This window comes from Tachysurus vachellii, chromosome 3 (assembly GCF_030014155.1).
Source record: "Tachysurus vachellii isolate PV-2020 chromosome 3, HZAU_Pvac_v1, whole genome shotgun sequence".
NCBI classification, from domain to species: Eukaryota; Metazoa; Chordata; class Actinopteri; order Siluriformes; family Bagridae; genus Tachysurus; species Tachysurus vachellii.
This window is the reverse complement of record NC_083462.1, coordinates 15,506,894-15,516,428: the sequence shown is the minus strand read 5'-3', so window position 1 is coordinate 15,516,428 and position 9,535 is coordinate 15,506,894. Positions and strand designations below refer to the sequence as shown.

Here is a 9,535-nt window from a genome sequence, read left to right as displayed (position 1 = left end):
AAAACCTCATGAGATGCTTGAGGCCTTAAAACATTATCAACAGGGAGAGACAGCAGGAGATACATCAAGAGGTACACAAAACCCAACCATTCCACCACTTTACACCACACCAGGGAGAGGGAGCCTAGGGATGCTTCATAGGTGGGGCTGTTTTGGTGCCAGGTTTGTAGTAGCTATGGCTTGTAGTAGTTGTGCCAGACCTCCAAGTGTCACTACTCCTCAGGAGAGAATGGCAAGAGTTCCAAAGGGCAACTGCAGAACCACAAAAATCCCCACACCGACAACAGAGACAGGCACAGCAACTGCCACAAAGGATGTATATGTCTCAGAGCATTCTGGCCTTATAACCAGACTATGTAACAGTTTCTTCCCTCATCAGGCTCCTCAATACACAGAACTGAACACATACACACAGACACATTCTATATACTATGGATTCAGAATGTATTCAGACCCCCTTCCCCATTTTGTTATGTTGCAGCCTGATACTACATCAATAATGTTTTTCTCATAATTTCTACACTCAGTTCTGGTCAATTAAATTGACTGGACATGGTTTGGAAAGGCAAACACCACTCAGTAGAATGCCTCACAGCTGATGATGCATATCAGAGCAAAAATCAAGCCACGAGGCCTAAGGAACTGCCTGCAGAGCTCAGAGACAGGATTGTTGCAAGACACAGATCTGGAGAAGCTTACAAAAAAATTCTGCTGCACTGAAGATTTCCAAAAGGCCTCTGCAATTCTCAAATGGAAGATGTTTGGCACAACCAAGACACTTTCAAAAGCTGGTCGCCTTGCCAAACTGAGCAATCGGGGCAGAAGTGCCCTAGAAAGAGAGGTGACCAAGAACCTGATGTTCATCTCTGTTTCAGAGATCCTTTGTGGAGATGGAACAAAGTTCCAGAAGGACAACCATAACTGTAGCCCATACAAATATGGGCTTTGGCAGAGTGGCTAAACCAAAGCCTCTCCTTAATGTAAAAGCCATGGAAGCCTGCTTGAAGTTTGCAAAAAAGCATCTGAAGGACTCCCAGACTGTCAGTAACAAGATTCTCTGATCTGATATAGGCAAGATCGAACTGTTTGTCTTCAGTTCTAAACGTTATATCTGGAGGAAACCAGGCAGTGCTCTTGACCTGCACAATACCATTCCAACAGTGAAGCATGGTGATGGTAGCATCATGATGGTGTGTTTTTCAGCAGCAGGGACTTGGAGAATGAACAGGGTTGAGGGAAAGCTGAATACAGAGATTCTTAATAAAATACTGTTCTACAGCACTCAGGACCTCAGACTTGGCCAATGGTTCAACTTCCAACATGACACCAACCCTAAACTTTGTTGTGTCATAGCTAAAAAGACTCGAGGCTGTAATTGCTGCCAAAGGTGTTATAACTAAGTAATGAGTAAAGGGTCTGAATACTTATGCAAATGTGATACTTTTTTCTTTCAAATTTTGATATTTATAAAATTCTGTTATCATTTTGTCAATATGGGGAACTGAGTGTAGATTAATGAGGGAAAAAATTAATTTGAATGATTGTAGTATCGGACTGAAAAAAGTGAAGGGGAATACTTTCTGAACGCACTGTACATCTATGTCTACAGCACCACTCATAAACACTGTACATATGATATTTATGCACATTTACTTTAACACTGTTTTGTACATCACAATTCAATTATCCTATTGTGTTAATAAATATAGACTGTACACTGGTCAGTGCTATTTTATCTATTTGTCCTGTAGTGGACTTTATGTGGCTAGGACAACTTAGCCTTTAGCCCTTAGCTTTGTGTTGTTTTATGTAGCACCATGGTCCTGGATTTATTTCACTATGTACTGTATCAACTATATATTGTTGAAATGACAGTAAAAGCTTCTTGACTCTTAAAATTCGTGGGTAAAGAATGTCTCGTTCAGAGCAGTCAAGTGAAATGTTAATATGATGGTGCTGCATGCGAACTCCCAATGCACAAAAAAAGAAGTTCTTTTGTGCCGTGTTTTTTAGTAACAACAAAACTCTCCTCGCTATTGTTCTGCTGAGAAAAGCATCTAGACAGACGTTTGTCTTTTACAGAAACATAAAACTGAAAGGTTTATTATTTTCACCCCTTGTTCTGCCCCCACTGTACAGCGCTTTTGTAATATATTGACACTAAATTTGACTTGACCCGGATGTAAAAAAAAAAACTGTGAAGCAAAAAGCAATGTGTGAACATAAAAGGTGGTATGAACAGGTAAAGACAGGTGAAACACCACATTTTATTTTGTACTGCAAAAGTGTCTGGTCTGCTTGATCACCTTGTTTTAATGACGTTTTGAAAAATAAATACAATAAAATATTTCTATACAAATGGTTTCTAATTCACATTTTCACCATGAACATGTAATAAGAGAGGTTAGTGATGGTGAACTGAATAGCTTGTTGCTGAAACCTTACACGGAGTTATCATAGTTACTTGGTCACTGACGGGATGATCAGAGGGAATTTAAGCATAAAATATACCAGTTTATATAACTACAAAAGGCCCAAGCTTCAGCTAGCTTGTATTACACAAACTAGCACAACTCACTCTATAAAGTCTTGTCAGGTGCGTTAATACTGGGTCCATGGGTTGCCCACAAATCTTGTAAAAACACTATCTTTAATCTCTACAAGGCATGTACAACAAGGCAATGCAATTTACAGATATCCACTGCATATATTAGAAACAAGGGGAAAAAACAGTACAAAATGTTGCCATTTGGCTTTATTACAGTATGGAAAGGATAAAAGGAGACACCAGTTTATCCAAAAAAAAAAAAGTTACTTTTTACGTCGTCTCAACTTAAATGGAGTGATCACACAGGGATTAGATGAGATTTTGGAAGTGAAGGTTGAAGCACAGAGGTAGAGAAGGACACCTGGGAAAAGTGAGAAGGAAAGATAAGAAAGAGGTGGTCTGAGAGGCAGAAGTTTGATTGCTTGGCTGTAGTAGTTGCCCCTTTAGGCCATCTGCTTGCTCCAGAACTCTCTATGCCTCGTCACATATTGATCTTTATTGTGTTCTGCTTTGATCAGGTGTGTATCATCAAGGCTGTTTTCTCATCATTCCATCCATCTTTATCTCACTTTCAAGCTGGTTTAGAGTTGTTTTTCCCTTGATTTCTACTCATTTTGCTTCATAAAGACATGTGTATGTGTGTGTCTGTGTGTGTCCACGTCTTAGATTCTTTTAACGTGTATTTATTCTGGCATATATCTATGCCAAATAAATGCATCTTTGAACGAATCCAAGTTATTGTGTTTCATTTCTGTCGAATTTGTATTCCTCTTGTTTATCCCAGGAAACAGACAGGTCCAACTTCAAAACCAAACTTCTGATTGGTTTCCCCAAAGTCTGTGATCTTGATGTCCATGAGAGGAAGCTGCTCAACCTGAGGTGTGTTTATCTCCAAAACTGTCCTACCATATGCTTTACGATACTGAAAGAAAAAGAGAGAGTTATTTTCATTGCTGTTCTTTTCTCTAATACCGTAAAATGACTTTTTTCTTGCCCAAAGCAAATCATCCGAATCAGTAGAAACCTTTCAGTTATACTCCAAAGAGAACTTAATGCTCTTAAATTACACTGGATTTATTATCTGTCTCATCCACTCAGTCCTTGTTTTCTTTTATTACCCATGCTGGCAGACTTGTAGATCCTTCCAGCTTTGAATATATTAATTATGACATCCACAATTATAAATAATTATCCACAATTCCAGATGCCTTTTACTTATTTTCTCTACATCTTCCCTGATTTAAAAGGATGCCTTTTTTAGATTTTCAGATTTCACAATTCCAATTTTTACTGTTAAAAATAGGGAAAATGGGAAACAGGTGAAGATTCAGGGCAAGACTGCTTCTTAGATATGGACTGAAAAGATGATACACAGATTTATTTACTGAAGCATTTACTGAACTCATTTTAAATCAGTTTAATCTCATTCTTCATTTGTGTCAGAGCAAATCTTTGAAAAGGGCAAACTTACAGAACAGTCATCTGTGAGTGCCTTGATATAGGGACTGGTCTCATGACTGAGCTCGTCTTCATTAGCAGCCAGGAATCGCAGGGCTCTCTGATATCTGTTGGCAGCAGTTTTATCAGTCCAGGCCACTGAGTGGTGGCAGTGATAGGTGAAGTTTTGACGAGCCTGAAGGCTGAGCAGCCGCAGGAATCCCAACTGCACCACTCCCACATCCTCACCATTTGCATCCACGTAAGAAAGCTGTGAAAACAATTAAAGGTCCGAATTATTATTCAGGAATGTGAGCATATTTCAAATGAACAACAAGCAATTATTGATATAAGACGTTGTTGAGATTTATTTCTACACAATGCTCTTTGAAATAGTGTTTCTATGTTTTCTAGTGTTTTCTGAAAACACGCTCACAAAATTTATATTTAATGAGGTCACTACTTTTTTTAGTCACGTGTCATATTATTTATTTATTATTTCCATAATTTCAAATTTTCAAAGAAAATATTTCTTTGTGTTTCTGTGTAGAGAAGCAATCAAGAAGCCAAAGGTTACTTTGAAGGAACCAGAGAGATCCACCACTCATATGGGAGACACTGTTCACAGGACCAACACAGTCCAGACACGGCACGAACCTGGACTTTATAGAACGGGGTTCAGTTCACCAGATTTATAAGAACAGCATTATGTTTGGTGGAAATCTTCTTGACCTTTTTACTGAACATCTGTTCATAGTCAATAGTTTGAGTTGTTTCTACTGGTTCTCTCTTATATGACACTATTGTTTTAGCCTGTCTAGTTAATGTGTACTTTTTGTCTTATCTTATCTCCATATTGTCTTATCTCTAGGTGAGATTTTCAGGAAATGCTTACCTTGCTTCCTTCAGCAAACGTGCTGTACCATGACTCAGGCTTCTCCTTTGGCCAAGACTTCATCTTTACCTGACAGATTTGAGAAACACAATAAGAATCTAGCACTTTTGATGAACCTGTATCATAAAATTGTGTTCTGGATCTAAATCCATTGTTTCCATGGACCGCTGTAAAATATAGGTTATATAGGTTCTTTTTTACAGTAATTTTCTGGAAAAATGTTTTATACAACCCACATAAACTTACATTCTCCACTTCCCTGGCAGGATAGAGGCATGTCTCTCCACCTGCTGTAAAGTTGCAGTAAACCTTAAAAGAGTCCCGAGAACAGCCCTGGTTTGGATCAATCCAGTATTCACCTGTCCAGAGAAAAAACAGTGTCCCTATGAAATGCCTGCATACTATTCCTTCTAACATGAGCTATCATTATTTCCTAGTTAGGTGCAGAAAGGATAAAACGTAATCACTGTACCATCTTTGTATTCTGATTGACTGAGATGGAGGTCGTGGCACGTGCGGGCTGGGCTTTCCTTCGTTCCAAGTGGGAAACGCATGCTCTCAATTTCGACATGTAGGGAATTCAGAGAGCCCAAGATCTCCTCCATGTCTTCATTGCCAGTCAGAAATCCAGTACCTGTGGCACCAGCTGGGGCAGCCTCATCATTCTCAGAGAGCATCATACTGGCATCAATGGAACGCTTGGACTTTTTCGGGATCGTAAAAGGGAGAGGCTGGATGACATCACCAGGAGGTCCCTAGAAAAAGAGGTAGATTTTTTGTGTGCATAATAATAATGTGTATGTCTTATAGAGTAGCATGGAATTGCTGAAGAAATGGTTTGGGTTAGAATCAGAGTGGAGGTGTGGGTGTGCAAATCCTCTATGGATTAACCTCATATAGTCTATGAAAGTGGAGTCCTCTTTAACTCTCACGTACTGTTTATATTCTGTTCTTTCACAGTATGGTCAGGGTCAGTTTTTACCTGGACCAAGAATCCTTAGGCAAGTAGCTATAACATTCTGAACCTCAGAAAGCAGCAATTGTCCATCTGCCTGATCAAATTAGAACACTAAAACTACTATCTACTATCACAAAACATCATGTCCTATTCTATCTAAGACAAACATATCACAGCCATACTTTAAATATATTTTATAGATATATTACAAGAACATTCTGGAACTGTAGTGTTTATTATATTGGGGCAGTGGTGGCTCAAGCAGTTAAGGCTCTGGGCTGTTGATCGGGGTTCAAGCCCCAGCACTGCCAATATGCCACTGTTGGGCCCCTGAGAAAGGCCCAAGGCCTTGCTGATCAGGGTACGTTCAGAGGTGGTTCGACACATTGATCATTTTATTACAATATATAATTCTGTTTTAATAATTAATTTCAGAGAAATGTTTGGCTAGTGGCTAATATAAATGACAACCAATTTGTTTTTTATCTTTTTGTGTTCTTGTCAGGATTCTCAGCATCTTTCACCTTCTTGCACGGTTTGTTCTAATCTGGTCAGCTATATTTATAGCACTCTACTGTACATGTTACTCAACACCAAAACTGACAGCTTATATGAACTTACAGGAGGTCCACGAGCACCTTGTACACCTTTCTCTCCTTTGGGACCAGCACCACCCTGTAACACAGCAAAGGCATCAGTAGATTATCTGATGTGTCACAACATTGGAGACGACTGTAGTATTTGCAACTGTTTATATAATATCTGCTATACAGGTTCATAGCTACTTACCATAGTACCCTTTGCTCCTTTAACACCCCTCTGGCCCTGTGAAATGTGAGAAAAGTATAAAATTTAGTCTCACAACAATTTATGTACGACTTTATCTAAATTGTTGGCAAGTTTGAGATACTCACTGGCAAACCAGGATGACCAGCAGGTCCCAGAGGGCCAGTTCCACCAGCCATACCCTAGAACACAGCACAGTATATGAAATGCAACATGCACATATTGTAAAACGTAGTAAACAATTTACTCCTCTGTATTATGTTTGTTCAGTTCTATGTATTCAAATAGAAGTCATATAAAGCTGTATTTAGAGTTGGTAATTGCAAACAGGGATTATTCCAAATTGATTCATGCATTTAAGTTTATTTCTGAAGCCGCTAATTAAAAGGATGCAAATCACCAGCTAATGGTCCATGCCTATATCATGCAAGAAAGTGTTGAGGTATATGAGGTTATAGAAATGTCACTTACATTTTCTCCTTTGGGCCCAGATGACCCTTGAGGGCCAGGTAAGCCTCGGTCTCCCTTTTCTCCCTGCTCACCTGCAGGTCCAATCAGACCGATCATACCTGAATGTCCCTTCTCACCCTTAGACCCAGGGTCACCCCGCAGACCTGGCAAACCAGAAGGACCCTGCAAGGGAGGAATGGCATGTATTTGACACTGTACACACTATGGATTCATACTGAAGGTGTTAAAGTATGTAATAAACTGTACATCACCAATGCCTATAAAGTTTAAATTGTAATAAGGCTTACTATGGGTCCAGAAGGTCCTTTCTCTCCTGCAGGGCCAGGAGCACCTTGTTCTCCCTTCAGAAATCAAGAGTCAATATGAATTCAACTAAACAAATATTTTTCTATGTTGATGAACCTGTTCTGCAGCACAGGAAAGGGAATGGTATGTTATCACTTATGTTTTAGACATTCAGTTAAATAAATTTTTAGGTGTTTAATCTAATCAAAGCTCAAATGTATGTTTAATAATACAATTTTAAAACTTAACAAGTACAAATAAATGAATTAATAAAACTGTATGTGGCTTGTGAAATAGGGCAGCTGAAAGCATACCACTGAACCAGGAAGTCCTCTCAGACCCTCTGTTCCTGGCTTTCCAGGAGGACCTTGTGGCCCAACAGCGCCCGTCTTTCCTGGTGCCCCGACAGCGCCTGGATTTCCCTGGAGGAAAAAAAGGTTTTAATGGGAGACACAGTTTAATCTATTGCGGTATTTACCTTGACAGATATACTGTAAATACCTGAAACATTATATTATATTACTATAAATTGCAACAGTTTTAAAGTTTCATGAGCGATAATTTTAATGAAACATCAAGTGAGACCCTAATCATCTGTTACCTTGCCTCCCTTTTCTCCTTCACGACCTTCAGGTCCTCTTGTGCCTGGCAGCCCCTTGAAAAGAATTATTTATATTTAGAAAAAACTGTCAAAACGTCAAATTTGTTTTTATATATCAGTTTACAACCACAGAACACTACCAGTCAACTTAAGTTTATTGGTATACTGAAGAAAATGAGTGAAAATAACCTAAATAATTTGTTTTAAGCTTTGTTTTTTATTTTATTTCCTATGAACACGATAAATGCAATGAATACACACTTACTCTTTTTCCTGGGGGCCCAGGGGGTCCGTTTTCACCAGGAGGACCAGGTGAACCCTGAAATGATTGCCAAAAGGAAATAAAAACCACACACAGTACTGTACTGTTTTTAGTTAAATGACCAATCAATGCTTGTTAATTAATTGGTTGAAAACAATAATAACAGATAAATATACAGTACATTGAATCCATTATGTACTATATGAAGTTTCCTATCAATATTGTCAAGCTGGTGTGCACCTGACCTACCAGGTCCTCCCTTTCCTAAAAGATTCCAGAAAGTTCTGTGATACTTTTAGGTCAAAATGCAACCTTATTTCATAAATTGTTCTCTCTTTTCTATTCCTGTCCTTTCCAGGGCCATGTCTATTGTCTTTGTGAAAAGAAAACTCTCTTACTTTTTGAATTCCTGAATGTCTCTGTAATAAAAACTCTAAATGCATGCATTTAAATGGTACATTCAATTCATTCAATTTGCCACTTACTGCCTCTCCTTGTTCACCATCTTCTCCTTTGTCTCCCTTTGCTCCATCTTGGCCCTAGCAAAAGACAAGTGTAAGAAAAGTTTAGATTTATTATTACAGCTTTGTCAAAGTAAAAAAAATCTTGAATGTTGCTATTTCAAGTACATAACCAGGCCAAATAAAAATGTAATGTGTACTCACTCTAGGCCCAACTTCTCCAGGGGGACCGGGATCACCGGGGAAACCGACAGGACCCTTAAATGGAAACAAATAAGTCATTACTAAATCATGATAGATTTCACTTTTCTGTCAGTCTGATTCATATTTTGAGACTTACAGGGTTTCCTTTTGGTCCATCATCTCCAGTTGGTCCCTTTCCACCTGGAGGACCAGAGATACCTGGCTGTCCAGCCTCACCTTTCTCACCACGTTCTCCTCTTGGGCCCTGCATTAGCCAATCAAATTGCATGGAAAAAGTTGACTATATTAATAAAAGTCTACTAGCACTGAATATTATAAGCAAGTGCATAATTTATGCAATGTGTTAATATGGCATGTTAAGTTAAACATTTTTCACCTTCTTTCCTGGCTCTCCACCAATTCCAGATGGTCCAGTTTCACCCGGTTCGCCCTGTTGACAAATCATTATACATTATACATCAGCTTAACATTATATATATGTCTCAACAAACAAAACTAGGCTTTCTGGGTTTACCTTCTCTCCAGGTGGACCTGGGTTACCTAAACCTCCAGGGGGACCTTGAGGACCCTAGTTACCAGAGGACATGTTTTAATGATAATGTTATGTTACTGCTAGACAAATTATTT

At 38.9% G+C, this 9,535-nt stretch overlaps 1 protein-coding gene across 1 annotated transcript in view; it reads right to left on the bottom strand.

Moving 5' to 3' along the window:
• Window positions 1–2,230: 2,230 nt before the first annotated feature.
• col11a2 (collagen, type XI, alpha 2) overlaps window positions 2,231–9,535 on the bottom strand; it is a 49,941-nt gene continuing 42,636 nt past the window's right edge. Inside the window, exons 46-63 of the mRNA XM_060865977.1 lie at window positions 9,423–9,476; window positions 9,285–9,338; window positions 9,045–9,152; window positions 8,909–8,962; window positions 8,729–8,782; window positions 8,247–8,300; window positions 7,982–8,035; window positions 7,695–7,802; window positions 7,383–7,436; window positions 7,096–7,257; window positions 6,753–6,806; window positions 6,628–6,663; window positions 6,460–6,513; window positions 5,353–5,635; window positions 5,127–5,239; window positions 4,881–4,949; window positions 4,020–4,256; window positions 2,231–3,470 (exon numbers count right to left, since the gene is read on the bottom strand). Coding sequence (XP_060721960.1) covers window positions 3,324–3,470; window positions 4,020–4,256; window positions 4,881–4,949; window positions 5,127–5,239; window positions 5,353–5,635; window positions 6,460–6,513; window positions 6,628–6,663; window positions 6,753–6,806; window positions 7,096–7,257; window positions 7,383–7,436; window positions 7,695–7,802; window positions 7,982–8,035; window positions 8,247–8,300; window positions 8,729–8,782; window positions 8,909–8,962; window positions 9,045–9,152; window positions 9,285–9,338; window positions 9,423–9,476 — 1,749 coding nt within the window. The 3' untranslated portion in view covers window positions 2,231–3,323. The remainder of the gene's footprint in view (window positions 3,471–4,019; window positions 4,257–4,880; window positions 4,950–5,126; window positions 5,240–5,352; window positions 5,636–6,459; window positions 6,514–6,627; window positions 6,664–6,752; window positions 6,807–7,095; window positions 7,258–7,382; window positions 7,437–7,694; window positions 7,803–7,981; window positions 8,036–8,246; window positions 8,301–8,728; window positions 8,783–8,908; window positions 8,963–9,044; window positions 9,153–9,284; window positions 9,339–9,422; window positions 9,477–9,535) is intronic.